The 21,127-nt window shown below is 43.1% G+C and overlaps 1 protein-coding gene across 1 annotated transcript in view; it reads right to left on the bottom strand.

Annotated features, from left to right (window-relative positions):
* The window catches only part of PEPD (peptidase D), a 168,177-nt gene that overhangs the window by 129,486 nt on the left and 17,564 nt on the right, over positions 1-21,127 (bottom strand). The window contains exons 3-4 of the mRNA XM_083370686.1: positions 16,431-16,558; positions 1,205-1,268 (exon numbers count right to left, since the gene is read on the bottom strand). Of these exons, the coding sequence (XP_083226812.1) occupies positions 1,205-1,268; positions 16,431-16,558 (192 nt within the window). The remainder of the gene's footprint in view (positions 1-1,204; positions 1,269-16,430; positions 16,559-21,127) is intronic.

Genomic DNA, 21,127 nt, shown 5'->3' with positions numbered 1-21,127 from the left:
TGTTGCAGCATCTCCAGGGTCTTGTGATTTACATTCAGACGCTTGGCAACTGATTCATATTTATGACGGTCACAGTGTCCCAGGATCATGTGAAGTGACCAAAACCTGCTGAAACCACCCAGCAGAGGGGGGGAAAAATAAAAACCAAACACCCCCCCCACCCCACCCCCGCTGCTAATCCTCAACAGAAATGCTTAAACAATGAAAACCTCGGACAGGAGGAAGAGCGCCGCCGGGCGGGCAGGCAGGCGTCTTGCTCGGCTGTGGCTTGGGGGGCACTTTGTTCACTGCCATTGTAACTTCAAACAGTCACTAAGCGAACTGTTGTAAGTCGAGGACTACCTGTACTTCATCACTTTTTCCCCCCTTTTTTTGGTCATCAAGTTTTGGACCCCTTGCTAGGCGACTGGTGGTACTCGGATGTTGCCATATCCTAAAAGTGGTACAATGGGTGAAAAGGTTGGAAAGCCCTGAGCTAGAACACAGGTGTCAAACCCGCGACATCACGTGACGTATCGTGACTTTTTTCCCATTGCCGGCAACGGGGTGGGCGCGGTTTTGGAGTGACGCATCTGGCCTGAGGGGCAGCAGTTTGACACCCATAGCCTAGAATGTTGTGTCATTCGATGGAACATTCCACTGTTCTCCAGAATATTCTGAGTATCCCATAGCAGAGTTATATTGCACATCTCTAAATTCTGGCTTCAATTCTCCTTTTCCAACAGGTAAACTCCAGTGATGCCATTTAATTCTGGCTTTGACAGCATCCCAGCTTGTGATGTGGTGGGGGGGGGGGGAGAAGGGAGAGGGCAATCACATAAACATCTGAGGCCAAAGCCTCTCAGAGCCTGGTTGAATTGTCTTAGACAATGAGGCATCAGCTGATCGAACCACCCTGGAAAGGGAGTTGATGGAGACAGCACACGTTTGAAGCAACCATCCTGATGGCTGTGCAGCCCCATTCTGCACATGGAGAGGAGGAGAAGGTGGATCAAAGCCCTTTAAGAACTGGTCTGAGCTGGCTCACTCCTCTCTTCTCTCCTCACCGTGTGTGCTTCTGTGTCATGCCATTCCACGGTGCGTCATTCACGGACCACTATTTTCATTCTCTTTAACCTGCAAAGTCAGTTATCGACCTGAAAGTTACTTATCATCCACCCATCTCCAATTATTGTTTCAACTTGGCAAAAGGTAGGAAACTCACCTCATCTGTATAGTGTACTTCATTAACACCGTATTTCTCCTTGTAGTACTCAGGAGGGTGGATCCTTTAAAAACAAAGCAAGCGAACACGCATTGGTTATTTTGCAATCAAGAGCAGTTTTATGCACTGTTCTCTCTCCTTTTTAAATTCCCTTTTTATGCAGGAATAAACTTGCTTGTTTCGTACCAGATGGCCCTACAGTTGACCTGTCTGTCATCTAAGGAGCTAAGCATATTTCTAACCTATAGAAGGTGGGCTCTGACTTGGCCCACTATTTCAGAAGGCATCTCTAGGTCTCCCTACCCCAATTTCACACAATACCTTTTAAATTTCAACTTATATAGCCCCTTAAAACCAAAGGAGGAAGCATGATGTACAGACTGTAAAGAACAGCAAAGCCATAAAAGTCAACTCAGAGCTACTGCTGGCCTCTGAAGCCCCACAAATCATCCATTTCACATCACTGCTTACATGTTGCGGCAAAAGTTCCATACTCAGCAGGAAGGAATTGCCCACTATTTCACTGCAAGCTTGCCTCCCCTGCCCCTGTTTCTCATAAACCTGAGGTAAATTTATCTCAGTCTGAATTCATCCTCATTTCCCTGTGCACACACAGCCGAAGAGGAGTGGGTTTTCTCCGCCTTTGCTTGGCCCCTCTCTTATCCTTCTGCTTGAGGTTGGATTGTCTCTGGTGAGAAGACGACACGGTCTGGGCAGCAAGTCAGATTGGCAACTTCTTCCGAAAGCCTCCATTGAAATTTGTGCCTTGAGAGCAATTCAATTACCCACCCACCTCACCCCACCCAACCCCAACACACACACACAGAGAGAGAGAGAGAGAGAGAGAGAGAGAGAGAGAGAGAGAGAGAGAGAGAGAGAGAGAGAGAGAGAGAGAGAGAGAGAGAGAGACTCCAGCCAAGGCGATGACCAGAATGACAACCTAGAACAGGGGTAGGCAACCTTGGCTCTTTTATGACTCCTGGACTTCAACTCCCAGAATTCCTGAGCCACCCTGGCTCAGCTTGGAAACCTCTCCCTTTCCCCTCAGCATGGCTGGCTCAGGAATTCTGAGTCATAAAAGTCCAGGAGTCATAAAAGAGCCAAGGTTGCCTACCCCTGACCTAGAAGGATTCAAGGCAGGCAGAGAAATAAGGAACTCTTCTGGAGATCCAAGATCAACTATTTTATCACTGCTGCCAAGAGGCCTATCTGGAAGTCAATCTTAGGAACCAAGGTCAGTTCAAGAGCACCTCTTTCTCCCTTTATTTGTAATGGTATTCTGGGACAAGGCTTCTTCCTATGGATTAACCGTAACTGAGTGGATAGCACATTCTTGGTACCTAGAAGATCTACCTCCCCTCCAGCCCCATTATTACATGTTCCAACGATGCTTCTTTTAGCACAAGGCTCCAGCCAGAGCACCGTGACAGACCCATTTTCATCCTGGGTGCCAACCTTTTAAAAAAAATTGCCTACAACCATGAGCAGAATTTGTAGCTATTTACCAATTCAGGAAGCACCATCATAGCCACCTGTCAAAGAAGTCTTTCTCTCCCAACAACTAGCCTTTGTTGGTCTTTGGTCCAGGAGGGGAAGATTCCCTAACTCATCAGCAAGGAAATTATTGCCCAAGATTTTAAAAATCTCCTTTAAAGCTTTTCCAAATCCCACAGCAACTAATTTCACATTGTGTGGAGTAGCAAGTTGAAAAGCAGCTAGCTTCTTCTCAGTACTAATTGTAAAAATGTCATTTAAATGTCACCTCATCAGCCAAACAAGAGACGGGTACAATCTATCAAAAAGGGAGCAATATAATACAAGCAGACCAGGGGAAATGTTGAAAAGAAAGAAAACCTAAATCAAATTACTAGTCTTTCTTGTTTCATTCTGCTACAAATATTCTGAATTATATCTAACCTTCACGGAGGAAAATGAGCCTCTGATTAATGTAGCTTTACCTTAACCTGGTGCTCAGCCATGCTTACTGGAGATGATACGAGTTGCAGCCCAAGACTTCTAGAAGGTGGAGAATTTCTTTTTAATGGAAAAGCTATCACCCACTTTGTAAAATCCTAAGAGGAAAATCCTAAAAACAACACCATTCTTTCCTAATAGGAATAGGACAAAATACTGTAGAGGCAATTTAAGGTTTTGTGTGCCAGCAATGCACATTCTCATCTAAGTGGCTAGGGCCGTGGTGGCGAACCTAGGGCACGGGTGCCACAGGTGGCATGCAGAGCCCTCTCTGCAGGCACGCGCGCCATCGCCCCAGTCCTAGGCCTTCAGCTGGGTTTTAGAAAACCTTTTCGCTTTAGGCCTCCCCCACCATGGGCAAAAAACAAAAAAAGGTTCAATCAATCAATCAATTTCAAATTCTCGCAGGAAAAAAAAAGATCTTGCATAGTTGGAATTGATTGACTGAACTTTTAGTCACATCCAGTCTGCTGTTACCACTGTAGCCACGCCCAGCCAATGGGCCACGCCCACCCGGCACCCGATGATAAATAAGTGGGTTTTGGGTTGCAGTTTGGGCACACGGTCTCTAAAAGGTTCGCCATCACTGGTCTAGGGTCTAGATCTAAACCTAGACCTTTAGCAATCAATATGTATCCTTGGCACACATCGTGGGCACTCTTGCAAAACGACTGCCCCACTGAATTACCAGAAACAAATTCCTGAGAATGTTCCTTACTTCCCTACCGCTCACTTTCCCGTGGTATTTTTCCCCAGGGCAAGGGACAACTCTTTCAAATAAAAACAGGGCTTTTTGTTTGTAATATCAAGATACCAATTTCCCAATTATTTTTATTCATTAAAACAATTCTTGGGGCAAAAGAAAAAAGGTAGAAGTTATATGGCAAAGGAACAGCCAATCCCAAGGAAAGTTTTTGTGACAAGTGGGAACTTCAAAAACAGTACTGCACTTTTTTTAAAAAATAGAGTTGGATTTCTAATACTACTGTGTAATTAATAAGTTGTTCTAATTTAACTAATCTCCAGAGAGGGACAGAAGCTGTGAAGAAATTAAGAATTCCTGTTTCCACCCACCTCACAAGCTTTTGGAATGCTATTTGCAGTTTTCTCAAATATTTTTCAAAGACAGGCTCAGAGGCTTTGTGGTCAAGAACCTTACTAGTTGACAACATTTTGGGATAAACAAATTAATGCACATTATGGTGCAGTGCAAATTTAAAACCAGCCTAATGTACTGTTTTGTGAGAGAAACTAGAACATCAGCAAATGTGTTTTAGGTAAGGGGGTAATTTAAATAGGCTCACGCAGAAGGAAAAAAGCACGAGGACTCACCTAAGGAGAGCTTTAGAATAAGAAGCGACTAAATTAATGTCCTGGTGGACAAGTTTGAATGGGAAAGTTTCCAGTTTGTCTGTTTCTCAGCATGCACTTATTAACGGACACACAATAAGGCCGAGATACAACTGTCTCTTACAGTGACCGTTTGCCAAAGGATCTGCAGGGCTAAACGTGCCCCTGCCATGTTTGGGGCACCTTTAAAAACAAAACTTGAAAAGTCACTTTGGGTGACTTTTGGATGATAGTTGAATGTCAGCGTGAATTCTTGGATGATAGTTGAATGTCCGCGTGAAAGTATTCCAGACGGTTCAAAGTGGAATTATTTTGAACTACTATTTAACAAGAACGGGGCAATGCTGGGTGTCCTCAGGATGTGGTCAGAAAAGTCTAGATGGCAGCCATGATAGTCCACTCAACCCTTTGCCCATTTCTAATGTGTATCCCATATACAACACATTTAAAGAGATTTAGTAAGTGGATGTAACACTAGAGAGAGCTAGGAATGTATTTGTATTTATAATTGCTGTGAAGAATATCAGAAACCACTTAGTTTATATTAGTTTTATCTTTTATAATTGTTTTAATACAATTATATACAAAAAATTAAAAGGATTGAGTTAAATAGTGGCATTTTAATCAACGTTTGGTCTAAATAGAGTTTATGGAGTTTACTTGTTAACTCTCAAGACTTTTTTTCTGCTATGTATTCTAAATGGTCTGTGGTTTGTACAGTATATAATAAATTATAAGTCATTATTATGTGTGTTTGTGTGTCTGTGTATAAAATATGTGTGCATGTTTGTGTACACAGCATATGTATGTGCATGTGTACACACACACACACCCCAGAGCAGGCATCCAAATTTCATTTTTTAATGTTATCTTAAGAGTTTGTGGAGCCTAAGATGCATCACGGAGAGTGCAAGAAAAGACACTGCCAATTCTGTGCTGTGCAAGCCCAGTTGTGGGTCTCCTCAGAGTCTTGCAAGCAATTGCACTACATATCCTTTTGGAAATGCATCCACAGAATTAGGGTGAGGCTCACACACAGCACGTGGCTTTATTGGTTAAACAAGCACCCCACCCCCGTCCACCCCCCAGCCCATTTAGTCATTCTTCTATGCCTGTCCACTGGGAGACATTTTGAATTAGGGGTATCAAGTGAGCAGCAATTTAGAGGCCTGTTTGTGCTCTGAATAACAATGGATAAATTGTTCTGCTTACTTGTCTGTCACACAACAGTCAGATTCAAACCAGCCATATCTCAAATTGCAATAGCCAACCAATGATTTAAGGGGGGGGAACACGCACAGATAAACGGGGCCACTGTGACTCCAATGAAGGATCTAAGGTAGCGGGAAAATCTTCCTTTTCAGTTATCCATTTCTACAAAACAGTGAGCCGTGTCATGTCTTTATTATGAGGACTAACCATTTTTCAGCATTTTTTACTGGGAAAAGTAGATAAAGCTTTTTATTTAGTAATTCCCTGGACTTCTGCAGAGACTTCAACCGCATTTGCGTTAATCCCACATTCCGGCTTGGGATAACTTTGGGCCGTTCCTTATTACAGAGCCGCATCGATTCGCTGATTTTTTTTTTAGCAGGGTCTTGCATGAAGGAGGTTGTTTTTTTAAAAAATTCCATTTATATCCCGCCCTTCTCCGAAGACTCAGGGCGGCTTACAAGCTTAGCAGTAGCCTTCATTCTATGTATATGCCTGCTTATTAGGGCTTTCACACACACCCCCAAGCGGCGTTATTACAAAGTCAGCTTAATTGCCCCCAACAATCTGGGTCCTCATTTTACCTACCTGGGAAGGATGGAAGGCTGAGTCAACCTTGAGCCTGGTGGGATGCGAACCTGCACTAATTGCAGGCAGCTGGTGTTACTTAAGGAGGCATTAGCCCACTGCTCCACCAAGGCTGTTTAAACTGAGTGTGTAAACTACTCATGATTATCTTTGAATTCACATCTAGCAAATAATGCTTAGGATCAACCAATGAAGCTTAGAGTCCTACACGGACAAAGTGATGCGTGATGTTCAAAAGAACCAAGGAGCACAAGGCATTCTCAACTGATGCCTGCTGGGTAATTGAAAAAGACAAGAACACCAAAAAGAAATCACTGCAAACTTGTCCTCACTCGACAACTGTTTCATCAGCAACTGTTTGAAGTTACAGCGGCTCTGGGTAAACGATACTTACACCCCACACCCACCCCAAAGTTATGACTGTTGCAATGCCCCCACAGTCCTGTGGTCAAAATCTGGGTGCTTGGCTTGTCTCAACCCCCTCTCCATCTCTACACCCTTTCAGCTGCTCTGCACCATGGCAGTCCTTGCCAGACACTAACATCCACTTGACAGTAACCTCTTTAGCTGGAACATCTCATTCAAGCATCTAATTATCCCAGGGCCTCACTTTTTTTCCAACACAGAGAGCAAATGTTGGCTCAATGTGCTTAATTAACACACGTCATGTTGCACGCTTGGATGTGTTGTTTGTTTAACCAGAATCTACTTACATACTCGTACTATTTAGATTAACCTCTGATCTCATTGTAGACTGCAATATGTACAATTATGAATATCTCCTTGGGGGTGGGTGTTAATGATCTGCAGCCCAACCTGAACGATGACACATTCTTGACTTGTTGAAAACTAACTTAAGACAACCACTAAACAACAGCAACGCTACATCATCAAGCAGGCTGCAACCAAACCTTGTGGCAAGTGCCAATTCCCCTCTGTATCTACTCCAGCAATGCTCTCCTGGTGACCCCGTAGCATCAGAGGAACATCAACTGACTCCATCCTCCAATGTCCCTTTGTATGCAAGCAGTGCTCCATATGAATATGTATCTCTGTGTGAAACAAGAGACCAAGCTAACACCAAGGAAGGGGCTACTGTATCTAAAAATTGGAGTGGAGTTTCCCTTCTTCAGGACATCTTTGAGAAAAAGAACAATTAATAAGGGGTTCCAAGGGTGAGAATGGAGCTAGTGTTTGTAATAGACGTTTCTCAGGAATTGAACAAAGATCAAGGTTTCTTAAAAGTAAGTAGCTAGTCAATGGGGGGGGGGGAAATCACATATCACATCTAATCTCTGCTTTGTTCAAGAACATCAGTGCAAATAATTCTCCTTACATCCTGCCTCCCTCACCCTTCAACCCTCCCTCCCCAAAATAATACAGATAATTCTGTATCACAAACAAGTCCTCCATGCATTTGATAGTGAACGTTGAGCTTATACGATAAGACCTTTGTTAATCATTAAAAGTGCCCACAAGTTTCTTTCTTGAATCTATCTTGGTCATGCTCCCTCACGGGTCTGCTCAAATCTTTGCAGCCCCTTCTCAACATTATTCTTTTTAGTTTGCAAGGGACATGTGTCCAAATGTATATTTTTATCTATGTATCCTCTGAAAGTACAGATTTTTAGCATCTGAATCAAAAAGGGTACTGAAACTTTGGAAAGAGCAAAAGTTGATACGTAACAAAACACTGACATTGATCTGTGTCTCACAGATGGGATAGTGGGTTCGTGGGGGAATTCAAAGACTGAATTCATTAAATATCTATATGAAGAGCCACTTCGATGAACAACAGACAGGCGATTATGCACCCTTAATTAAACACAATCTTTGCTTGCATTCACTTGTAACAGAGACCTGACACTGCTCATAACTACCTGCAAAATAATAACATAATCATAACAATTTTGATACATTTCATTACCAGTAGCTCCTTCTCAGCTTCATATAGTCATAGATACATGTATCTCACACAGGATCTATATACCAATTGTTTTAGAGAAATCTGCTTTTTTGCAGGGGGGGGAGGAGTCTGTCCATTTCATTTTTCAATCCAGCTGCACCAATAAAAGCTCATCAAGGATCAATCATCTCCACACAAGGTACAGGGGTGGTGTCTATATTTAAAATAACTATACATCACCCTGATATCTCCTCAGGGATGAGAGATGTAGTAGCATATTCTGGAGTCTCCGCACAACACTGCTGTCAGGTGAGGTGGGCTGGTGTGTCACCCAAGGTGTTTCCAGCGCTAAAAGTCGCCCTGTTCGACACATCCCCAATTCACTAAACTGGCTTTCTTCTGGACAGATGGCAAAAGACCTGCTTTACAGAGCTTCCCCATCATCCATCTACAAAGATTTAGAAAGTGTCAACTCACTGCAGATCAGATTTTACCAGTCTGTAGGCAAAAAAGTCACCCGAAACAATTTGCAGAATCCCAGTATATCGAAGGTGGCCGGACCCTGTTTTGCAGTTGCAGACAGCTGCCTGCAAGGTCGACTCCTGCAAAGCCAGCATGAGTGACAACGCAATGTGTGATTCCCAACATCCTCCCGAGATGCCCCTCAGCTTCCCTATACCCTGCATTACAGGTATGTTGGCTGCACCCCACAGCTGAGGGCAGCAACCTTTGGGAGAAGAGAAAATCAACATGGGGGGAAAAAAGAAAGATCAGATAGAAAACCTTTATTGTCGTTTATTTCCTGTGGGCACAATGGCACACATTAAAAATGAGAAGCCATTAACTGTCATCCAATTAAAGGACTCCTAGGGACATATTAGTTGGGTGACAGTGCTAGTCAACAGTGAATGTGAATTTTAAAATGCTGAAATATGTGCACGTACACATTTTATTATTTAAGCTTTCTCAAAACTCCCTCCAAAAAGAAATGTATTCCTAAGACTTTTTTTTTAAAAAAGATTAAATATATTTAGAGAATACCCAAGAATCTGCATTACCCAACAAAAACACAGGAAGAAATCCTTAAGATGGTCCACCCCACTTGTATTTTTTTAAAATACATATACAGTCCTTAAAATGCATTTATTAAGAAATATATGCCACTCAGCCTTTGTTTCTTATTTTTTCTTTTCTTTGGCTAAAATATTCATAGGCTGATCTAGTGTAACTCGGCCTTCCTCCCTATGGTACCCTTCCAACGTTTGGAGAAAGAAACACCAAGGATTGATTCCCAGTCAATTTGGCTGGGTGTTGCAGTTAATGGGAATTGTAGTCCAACGCATCTGGACTAGATCTGTCTGTCAATGACATCAAGGTAGGATAGCAAATATCCTTCTATGGCTGAAAAGGCAGTCTTCTCAGACTACAAATATAACACACGTATTTGGGGGCGAGCGGGAACAGCTCCAGCAAGAGAAGCAAAACCGGAAGCATCAGCAGAGGTTTCCAGGCCCCTTAATTTTTCTGTGTGAAAAGCTACAAAAAAGAAGTTTGGATGAAAGGGCAAGAAAACGAGATGGGAAGCCACGAACAAAGCATGAAAAATCCGAGCCAGGCAGAGAGGGACATCTAGGGGCCATCGCAGGCCTGCCAATCCACCCACGCCTCCTTACACGAACATCAAATGCACAGATGGCAGAGTGTTAACTAAACAAGAGGGTGTCAAGACCAGCTAGGAGAACAACACCGGAGATTTTAGGAGCCACTAACAGATGTTTCTGACAGAGCCAACGTTGTGGGTATTTTTTAAAAATAAACTCTTCCATGTGCAGCCAAGGCAGCTTTTCAGTTTTGCCAAGAACAAGAGAGCGAAGAATACGGCAGAACAAAAAAGGAAGTCCAAGGCCAATTTCCACCAATTACCCGCCATAAATAAACAAACACATATACACACAAAGGAATACTCAATACACACCAGAAAATAAACAAATGCACAAAAGAGTAGATAAGCAGTAGCCTGCTGCATGCTTAATCTGCCAGAAGCCAAAGGACAAAAGTGAATGTGATTTCACCTCATTCATAGTTTACAATGACGGACACAGAAATACTCAGGATCTCTGGGGGAGGGTGTTTCACAACAGCAAAATGTGCTATTTCAAATTTTTCATCTTAAAAAAAAGCAGCAAAACCATGCCCAGATGGTGCGTGTGGACCCAGGAATTCTCCAAAGAGGAATGCAAGTCTCAGTGACACAGCTGAAATAGGATTATGAAATTCATTTTACCAGATCATGTAACATCAGGAAAGCAGTAGCCAAGCATTGCTAAAGATGGCATTCTTGGCATCCCAAATTCCCTTACATCAAATTCTGTAGCTGGTGTTTCTCTGCTCTCCAGTTGTGCTTAAATCAATTGGATGCTTTTTAAAAGCCAGTGTGGTTCAGAAAGAAAACAAATGCCGAGAAACAATATTGAAGTTTTTACTTCTGTCTGAACTTAGCTTGTGCCCGTAGAATCTAAATTCTTTCACCCACAGCATCTGTCTGTCTACGGAGGGCAGGTGTCTCTTGCAGGGCTTTGCAAGGTCAGATATGCAACACTCTTGACTTAGGCAGCACCTCTTCAGTTCAAAATGGGTCAGTGGCTGAGAAATGGCCTGGAGGTTCTGCCGTCTGCAGCGTAAGAGCCGAGCTGACTCTGGCCTAACGCTTGCGATATTTCGTTTCCTTCTCAGGGTCTGAGAGCAGTAGAGGAGCAAAATCTAAATGATGATGAAATGCTGTGCTTACAAAAGTGACAGCTATTCACTCCCCTTGTTGGCCCACCTGAAGTCACCAAACACACCTACATTCTGCCAATTGAATTTCGATAGCATCCACAGCGGACACCACCTCCTGCTTTTCAAGGTCTCAGGATAGGAATCGTTTAATAATGAGACATTGCAGAATTTTACTGGGATACATTACAAGAATATAACACAATCCGATTACTCTGGGCAACTTTTCTGATGAAACCCCAAGCTTCTCTCCACTCTGATGCCGAATCGAATATTCTGGGGAAAACGGACAGCCCGTGCACACGAAGGAGGGGAGGCCGTGGGTTATAATACAGAGATACAGGAAGCCTGTCTTGCTGTGTTCAGGCTAGAAAATTCAGCGCTTGCCACATTTTCCATTTCTTACTTCAAAGTTCCTTAAAAGGATAAATTGACTGCACTCTAGAAGCATCTTTTGAAAAGCATCTTCTGGAACAAACTAGAGAGGGGACAATGGCCAGACAGCCTGTACTTTAAAAATATGCAAATTTGGACACAGATATTCACCAGCTCCAGGACATTGCAGGCCAAAGATAATTCCCTGCAAGCAATTACATTGTTTTGCCATATGTGGTACACAGACCAGCTGTTGTACATTATGTTTTGGTTCAGAAAATAACTTTAATCAATACACTGACTCGTTCTGTCAGTTATAATTAAATTGAGGTAAACGGCAGGTGCAGCATTCATTAGCAAAATAGAAGTCTGCAATATAATATGCAGGTATGTGGTCTTAAGCCCTAAATTGTGCAATTACATTTACTGTCTCCCTAATCCCAAAAGATTGGCAGCGGGCAGAGAAGGCAAGTGAATAGATTCCAAGGCTGGTAATCTGCTCCAAGGGTAGACACAGCTTCTCATGGATTTCCAACAGGGGAACTTTGCTATTTGGGCCCAACATTCAATTGTATTTCACTGTTTCTTAATAAACTTTGGGTACCTACCCAGCCCACCAGGCATGATAGCAAACAGAGATTAAAAGTTTAGAAAATACGATGAGGATGTTTATATTTAATTCTGTATGTATTAATAGCAGCAAGATTTGTATTTGCATAGGGTTGGGAAAATGAAAACAATTTTGGAAGAAAGGAGGATCAGGGAAAAAAATACTGGATTGTGCAGTATTGAACAGATTTATATTGAAGACGTTAATGTCAAATATGTGAATCCAGACAACATGCTGTTAACTAAACACTAAAGATTGTAACTGTTAAAAATCAATAAAAAAGTTTTTTTTTAAAAAAAGTTTCCATTTTTAACAGACTACAGTTCACCTTCCCCCCCCCAGAAAAACCCTGAGCAAATTAGCCCTAGCTCAGATGGACTTCAACTCCCAGAATTCCTGAGTCAGCTGAGTCAGTCATAAAAGAGCCAAGGTTGCCTACCCCTGCCTTAGCTGTATGTAGATCCTGGGTGGGCAACTTCAAGTGTCAGATTTTACATTCTCTCTTTCCAAGCTCCCACGGAGCAATAAGGGAGGCGAGGTAACCCATATTTTCTTGGGTAGGTTGGGGGAAAAGAGAAGAATTGCACCCACATTGTTTGTACTTCAGGAAGAGAATTTAAAACAGACCACTAAAAGAAAACCCCAAAGGAGTCATGAGTTGCCATGGTTTGGAAAACATGTTAAGTTCAAAGGTAGGGGTATAATCTTGGCTTCTTCCCATGAACCATAGTTAACTACTAGTTTGGAATTTGGGCATGACAGACCAGCCTTTGTTTACCAGGCCAAGCTGGAAGTGAGAGACAGAAAAAGAGAAGAATTCAACTCTAGCTGAAGAACTCTACATAAGAGACCACAGTTAACTGAAAACAGAAGCCTGAGAGCACAAATATCCAGATATTTAAACATTAAGCTGAATTTAGGTTCTGGGTCTGAATCAGTTTAACATACATGTTTTTTTCCCATCACATGTGCAAACTAACTTGCTCCAAAGACAATAGCATAAACCCTCAATTGACGCCAGGTTATGGATTGTGGTACCGGAAGGCATTTATTAAAATACTCCCTAAGAACAGGTGATATACAGAGGGGTATCCACACTGCACATAAAACACAGGTGCAGCTTTAACTGCACAATAGTTGGTGTCGTCTTATATTTTGATCCCGCCTTGAAGATACTCCTGGATATACAAGAGCATTTTCCAAGGGATTCTGAATGGAAAAAGGTAAAGGTGTTGATGTGAAGAGCCTTACCACGATGGTGTGCTCATTTTCACCTTGAAAATATTTTTCTTTCCTAGCTTTCGTTACATATTAATATCTGATTTAGAATTCATGTGACATGCTGTGCTCTGGTCTCACCAATGGGCCATTCCACCTCTTTTGATGACAAAAAAATTCTTTAGGAGGTTTTAGATAATTTTCTTCACTGGATATTTTCTCCCAAACAAACTGCTTCCCCAAAACTTGAAGAAATTGCAGATTGGATGTGACAAGCTCTGAAAATTGAATCATTCAAGAAAAGTTCTTGTTTTCTAACCAAGACAAAGCAATCCTGACAAACTTCCCCCAGTTGTTCTGCCAATGCACTTCTTCATTCAGGAGCTGTTAAAAAAGCACACTTTTGTCTAGGTTGACCTTTGAAAAACCACTTGGATTATCTGTATACGCGGCAAGCGCTGAACTTTCCACTAAAACCTATATCCCATTTTCAATTGTCAGCCCTTATAATACGCTTCCCTTTTACAGGTACTATTAACATTATTATTTTGATTGTTATTTTTTATAGCATTCATCTCGCGAAGACTAACTCATCTGGAGATAAAATGATGCCCAAAATGAAATGCAATGCAGCTGGTAAGAGAAAGATAATTGCAATCCCCGTAATAAAATCTGTAATCTAACTCTGATGCATCCATCAGTAGCCAAGTTCTATTTTAATATAGTTAACTGCCTTTCAGAAGCGGCAGGGCACAGTGGGGGGAACCAAAACTCGACACCCGTTGCTGGCTATGAAGCAACAATTGAATAAACAGCTTCCTTTGCATAAAATTCCACATGTGAGCTTTTATTGCTTCTGTTCTGATAGATTAAAGAACAGCACATATGTTCAATTGTGAAGAAAATGTTAAACAACTGGAAAGAAATTGACTAGGAATGAACTAGATCTATACAACTAAATGTCAACATTAAGGCCTGATGGGAGCAACTTAAAGAATTATTATTTTTTTTGCCAAGATGTTAATTGGTGAGCTGTGCTCAAAACCAACTTTTTCTTTTATATGCAGAATCATAGGGTTTGCAGGGACCTTGAAGGTCTTCTAGTCCAACCCCCTGCCCAAGGCAGGAGACATCATACTATCTTGGATAAATGGTCATCCGTTCTTTTCTTAAAAACCTCCAGTGACGGAGCACCCACAATTCTGGGAGGCCACCGTCAAGAAATTCCTCCTTGTTTCCCGGTGGGAGTCTTCTTCTGATGAGCTTTCATACATTGCTTCTTGTCCCGATAGCGGTGCTGTCTATCCTGAATTATTCTGCCTCACCAAGAAGTAGGGTATAGTCTATCCAATGCCTTACTGAAATCTAAGCATATTATATCCACAGTATTTCCATGGTCCAGTAATTTAGTCACTTTATCAAAGATTAGTTTGGCACGAACTGCTCACAGGAATTATTCACATGGCATCTGCAAGTGTTGCATCTACAGACTCAAAAGTAAATGTTCTACACAAGCATGAAGCCTTCAGATCTGACTTTTATTACAGTGCAAGCAAAAATGTGATGTAAATTCCAGCAAATGATCTACAGTCTTTTCTCTTTAGGAGCACAATACAGCTATGCATGATAGGACAAAATTTTCTGATTCTTCTCCTCAAGGCCCAACAGCTTAATAGGGAGGCTACAGGTCTTTTCTCAAAAACGGTGTGGGTGTCTGCATGTCTGCAACTGTGAGTTGTTTAGGACAGGGCTTTTCAACCAGCGGTACATTGGCACCTGGCAAGTGGTACGCGACCATCCTAGAGAAGTGGTAGCGGGGGAGGGGAATGAGCTGAACCGGTGGCAGCACCGCACAAGCCTGAGCGAGAGACGGCTGGAGCTGCAGGGCTGTCAGGGCTCAGTGGAAGCGCCAGGATCAGCGCCAGGATCCAGCTGGAGCTCGGTGCAGATCCTGGCGCTTCTGAGCCCAGAAGAAGCACCGATCAGCTGGAATGTTGCAGCATCTCCAGGGTCTTGTGATTGACATTCAGATGCTTGGCAACTGATTCATATTTATGACGGTCACAGTGTCCCAGGGTCATGTGAAGGGACCAAAACCTGCTGCAACCACCCAGCAGAGGGGGGGAAATAAAAACCAAACACCCCCCACCCCACCCCCTCAACAGAAATGCTCACAACAATGAAAACCTTGGACAGGAGGCAGAGCACCACCGGGCAGGCAGGCGTCTTGCTCAGCTCTGGCTTGGGGGGCACTTTTTTCAGTGCCATTGTAACTTCGAACAGTCACTAAGTGAACTGTTGTAAGTTGAGGACTACCTGTACTTCATCACTTTTCCCCCCTCTTTTTTGGTTATCACGTTTTTGACCCCTTGCTAGGCGACTGGTGGTACTCGGATGTTGCCATATCCTAAAAGTGGTACAATGGGTGAAAATGTGGTCTTAATTTCATTCCTCCACTGAAGACATTAGCCAGGCCTTCCTGTCTCGCATCATTCCCATGTTTGACAACAATTCCCTTCTCTCTCTCTCACAAGAAGAAAAAAAGAGAAGACGCCTCAGGTCTGATGTCCACCAGTGGGCAACCTGCCCCCACATTCCTGGGCATCCTTCTTAGCTGTGTCACCAATTTCCAGCCCCTCTAAAGACCTGCTTGCTTTTCCTCCATAATCCTTTCTCTCCTTTCCCCTCCATTACCTTTTTTTCTTACTGATCTAAAACATTACAGGGATACTTAACTGCACATTTCCATTTATTCTATTTCTAATTCTAATTTGTTAAAAAAAAACGCAAACTTCCCTAAGATTGTCTTGTGGTCGCTCCAATTCCAGCAGACTGGTTTTGTCAAATTACTTCATTCCATTCCAGCTGAACTCCTGAAATACTCAGATTTTATAGAGAAGAGGTCAATACCAGTCTTTTCAGGGAATTTCCTCCAAGAGGCCAGACAGCATTAAACCTATGCCCAACGGATGCCCAATCCACCATCCCTCGTGTATGAAGCCAGCAGAAGCAAAACAGAAGTATAGCTGAGATTCCTGCTAACAAACATGGATTTAAAAAACAACAACAACCCCAACATAAACAATATTGTTCCAAAAAGGAAATACTGGTGATTTCCCAAAATTATAGAACACCTGTTCTCCAAACGATTCAGATTACAGCATTTACAGAAACATTTTCTAAAAGCTTCAATTTTGGAGAAAAAGACAACATCTTACTTTCCCATCCAAACGGCATAGCTCTCTGGAAGCCTCGGGATGAAGAGGATGGTATTTCCATTGTCAACCTCAATGGCTCCATAGCAGTCGGCCTCTGTCACCCCAAAAGTCCAATGAAAGTAGGATTCCTAGAGAAACAGAAGGAAAGAACCACATCACTGGTCCAAATCACCATTTTCTGACATGCTGGCACAACGATTCATTAATTCTAAAGAAACTAATAGAAATGAAATGCCTATAACATTATCATAGCATGGCTTTCAACACACAATTTAAATATAAATGTGTGCCGGATAGTAAAAAAAAATATTGATATGATTGTAATGTCCAAAACCCGAACCTGAAAGTTAATCAATTAAAAGTTAATGAACGAGCTGTGGTGGTGCAGTGGTTAGAATGCAGTATTGCAGGCTAACTCTGCCCACTGCCAGCAGTTCGATCCTGCCTGGCTTAAAGTTGACTCAGCCTTTCATCCTTCCGAGGTCAGTAAAATGAGGACCCAGATTGTTGGGGGCAAGAGGCTGACTATGTAAACTGCTTAGAGAGGGCTGCAAAGCACTGCGAAGCGGTATATAAGTCTAAGTTCTATTGTGCTAATCATGAAGCCCAATATGGACACCACACTGAACCAATTATGGACTCCACACTGAAAAAAAAACTATTCTCTTCACCCAGCCTGTTTTCTCTATTACCAATACAACCAGTGGTGGGATTCAGCCAGTTTGCATAACTTCGGCAGAACCGGTAGCTAATTTATTGTTGCCCAGGCCCCGAATGGACTTCCGGAAGTGGCATCCACACAGAGAACCGGTTGTTCACGTATTTGAATCCCACCTCTGAATACAACTAAAAATAACAATTTTTACATTTCATTTAGTACTGATACCAGAGACAATAGACAATAGGAAACACTGGGATGTTTGGACGTGCATGTGAGGATCTGCCCATCAAATTGCAAGGCATTGCTTATCTTACACCATCATGCACTAATCTGATGCCACTGCTCAGCTAGCCCGGCAGGATTTGGCCTTGTTGTGTGACACCGTTGGAACACAACAGGTTGGGAAAGATTGATCTAACGTACAGGACTTTAAGTCAGTGAAAGCGGCCTGAAAGGAATCTGGGAATGTAAATGTCTGGAACTGTTGTCAAGCTATTCCTGGGCTAATTTTTGATAGCACATTTTCGATTATCAGTGAGGTCAAACATCTCTGGAACCCTGAAAATCTGACGTGTGGATTTTTGGTATGTTGGAATATATATTCCTACACCAAACTGGCTCTCTCATATAGAGAGCCAGTTTGGCATCGTAATTAAAGCACCAGACTAGAAACGGGCTGGCCATCTGTTTTAGTCCTGCCATGGGCACAAAAGCAGCGGGGTGTCCTTAGGGCTCTGAATCCTCTCTCAGTCCTAGGAAGCAGACAAGGGGAAACCACTTCTGAGAACCTTGCCAAGAAAACTACAGGAACCTGTATGAGTCAACACTGACCCAATGAATCCGCTTTCCCCCAAGAATATATAAATATGTCTTCATGTCTATACGTCTAAGAACTCATTCTTTCTCCCAACACAATACTCCTGTGAATTATCAAGATAATGTCATCCTTTAGTGATTCATACAATCCTAAATTGGTTAAACGATTCTCTTTGGAGAATCATTTCTCTACAATAAGCTGTTCAGTCCGTCTTCTCTCCCTACCTCAAGATCCATTTTGGGATAGTTAAACATTATGTATAGCAAACTTAAGAGCTCACTCAAGAACGTTTTACAAAGCAGAAAGCCTAACGGAAGATACAGACGGTATCAGCAGGAATTACGCTGAATAAGTCAGAGTAACTGGATGGCAAAAATTATAGTCAACTTCAAGAATTATTGCTAAATTATTGCTAAATCTCCATACTGAGGCTTCCTACCCAAGTGATATAATGTCTACACATAATAGCAAGCCCTGATTGTTGCATAAGACCATGACAAATGGTTTATATTTGCATTGTTATTCATTTATCTTAGTTCATTCCCTCCACGTCTTAACTGATTAGGCAACCTACAAATACCATTAAATAAACAAACTACCACTTCAACCAAACCGAAGATACAGGGAAATTCTTTCCCAATACCTCAGTGCTGTTACTGCTAATCCAAATGGGGAAACAGACTTGGGCTTTAGCTGGGAAGACAGAGGGGCTGTGAATTTGGTAGGGGACCGATTCTGGAGAGAGTCCACCTTTAGCCCTTTCATCCAGGGGTTATGCTTCCCTGGACAGAACTGACCCTCAATCTGAGATTCACAGAATTGAGGTGGAGAGTATTTTTGCCAACTGCAACCATTCCTGGAATAGGAGGCTTTCTTGATAGCCACACGTGCTCTAATCACCTCGTGTGTAGACTGCTGCGACGTGTTCTGCAAGGGGCTGTCCCTGAAGACCATTCAGAAGATGCAGATAGTTCAGTGTACGGCAGCCCTGGGGGTTATGGGCATGCTAAGGCTTGACCATGTGACACCTCAGCAGCAGGAACTGGCTGCCAGTTAGCTTCCAGGTATGTTTCAAGATGGCAGATGTCACTTACAACAGAGGCCCCCTAACCTTTGCGGCTTGGCAGCCTAGTTTGGGGGGGGGGAGAAAGGAGAACCGGGCCGCGCGAGCAGTGGACCGGTGCACATGTGCGCTCGCATCCCAACTTGTACTCGCAGATGTGCATGCACATGCAGCTGGACTTGTACAAGTTGAGTAGTGTGCAGGTTTGCACACGCACCAGCTTGCCACTTGCGCAAGTCTAGTTGTGTGCCCGCCGGCCCACTGCTCGCAAATAGGCCACAGCCCGGCAGCGGGTCGTGGCCCAACAGTTGGGGACCCCTGACTTAGAAAGCATAAAGGGGCTCACGTTCTAGGCGTTTTAAAGACTTTCCGGTCAAAGTGGAAATTGATGAGATCACTTATGTTAAAGGTACTGCCACAAAAAGGAACGCCATCTTCAGGGACCTTGAGGTCAAGACTTCTCGCTGATGAAACAGCTCCAAGGTATAAGAACTGCCCCTTTCAATTAAGTATCCGGAGTTCTGAAGACCTGCTTCTTTTGGAAGTCTTTGGAGATGGGGTGGAAGGTTGAATCACCCACCAAGGGGATAGATACATGGACTGCTTTGGTTTTGGGTTTTGGCGTCGCTTTTATGCTTTGATTAAAGATGTAAACTGCTCAGAATCATCTGACTGAAGCAGTACAGGAGTCCAAATAAAATAGTCTTTAAAAAATAGCACTACAGAAATTTCCTACTCCATCTGCAATACTTCAGTTTCCCCCCAAATTTCCCCTTAAGAATGAATCAAGAGTTTCTCCATCTGGTTTCAAAATGACACCTCTACACTCGCGGACCCAACCCCTAACCTCTGTTGAAGCCTAGTTCACGTAACGAAGTCCTGACTTAGATCCCTAAAATAAGCCAAGTTCATTGTACCGCTTCACTCTTCTCTTGGTCAGACGCCTCTATGCACTGGGCCATGTCCACATGCTCTCAAAGAGGAAAGCGTAGCGAAATGGCGGGAAGAACATGCAAAACCTCTTTCCCAGAAAAGTCTTTGGGTTTGGCCCAGGTAGACTGTTTTTAAGGGGGGGGGAAGAGGGGAAGGAGGTAGCCGCACATCCGTCCCCTGGAAGAGCAGTAGAAACCCAGGCTGTTGGTTTTTCCAAGGGAAAGGAATGAGGAAGAGCAGCGGTCCCTTCCCATGTCTAAGAACAAGATGGGAAGACTCAGAGGTCCTGCGTCACTGAACTTTGAATGCTATTAATTGATACCGTGCAAGGACAAGTAAGTGACATTGTAGGAGAGCAGGAGACCTTGGACTGATAAAGCCTCAGCGTATCAGCTGAAAAGAACAACGAGCAAAGACAGAAGGGAGATGAAAGTCCATGAGCCCATCTCAGCCATGACTCTTTCTTAATCCTGTCAGGAGATGCCAGGAGCTGAATCTGCATACAAACCCATTGCCCAACTATTACGCCAGGCCGGAGTTACTGCTACAGTCATGGGAGAAATCCATATAAATCAATTTACGGTCTGATCTATAAAACATGTCAGGGCAAAATAGCAATAGCACTTAGACTTATATACCACTTCATGGTGCTCTCTAAGAGCCCTCTCTAAGAGGTTTAACTTTAGAGAGTCAGCCTTTTGCCCCCAACAATCTGGGTCCTCATTTTACCGACCTCGGAAGATGGAAGGCTGAGTCAACCTTGAGCCGGTCAGGATCGAACTCCTGAAGTGAGCAGTGAGATAGCCTGCAGTACTGCATTCTCACCACTGCGCCACCACGGCTCTTATTTCTCTCTAAAGCTGCACCAAAGAGCCTCTGGTCCTTAGTACTCGTCTGACATTCCCCACACAATTATTGCTCTACCGTCTACTGTACCTGTACATTCTGTCCATTTATCGTGGCAGGATAAGAGGCAAAATGGCAGCTTTTTTCCTGGAAGCTACGTTGGACCTCACCTCCTGCAAACTAGAATATGCCCATGTGGATGGTTTTAGCAGTAGATCCAGTATATCCCCATCACACCATAGCTATATGCACATTGAGAACAATGGTCTCCAAGCAAGAAAACGTGTAGGCTCAATGGCCAATTATTACAGAAGTCTTGTGATTAGCAGATCTGCATTTCTGGCTGGTCTCAGGTCAAGCTGCTATAGTTCAGCCAG

Source organism: Vipera ursinii (genome assembly GCF_947247035.1).
Source record: "Vipera ursinii genome assembly, chromosome: 10".
In the NCBI taxonomy this organism is placed as follows: domain Eukaryota; kingdom Metazoa; phylum Chordata; class Lepidosauria; order Squamata; family Viperidae; genus Vipera; species Vipera ursinii.
Note: the sequence above shows the minus strand (reverse complement) of the source record. Positions and strands in the feature narration are given on the sequence as shown.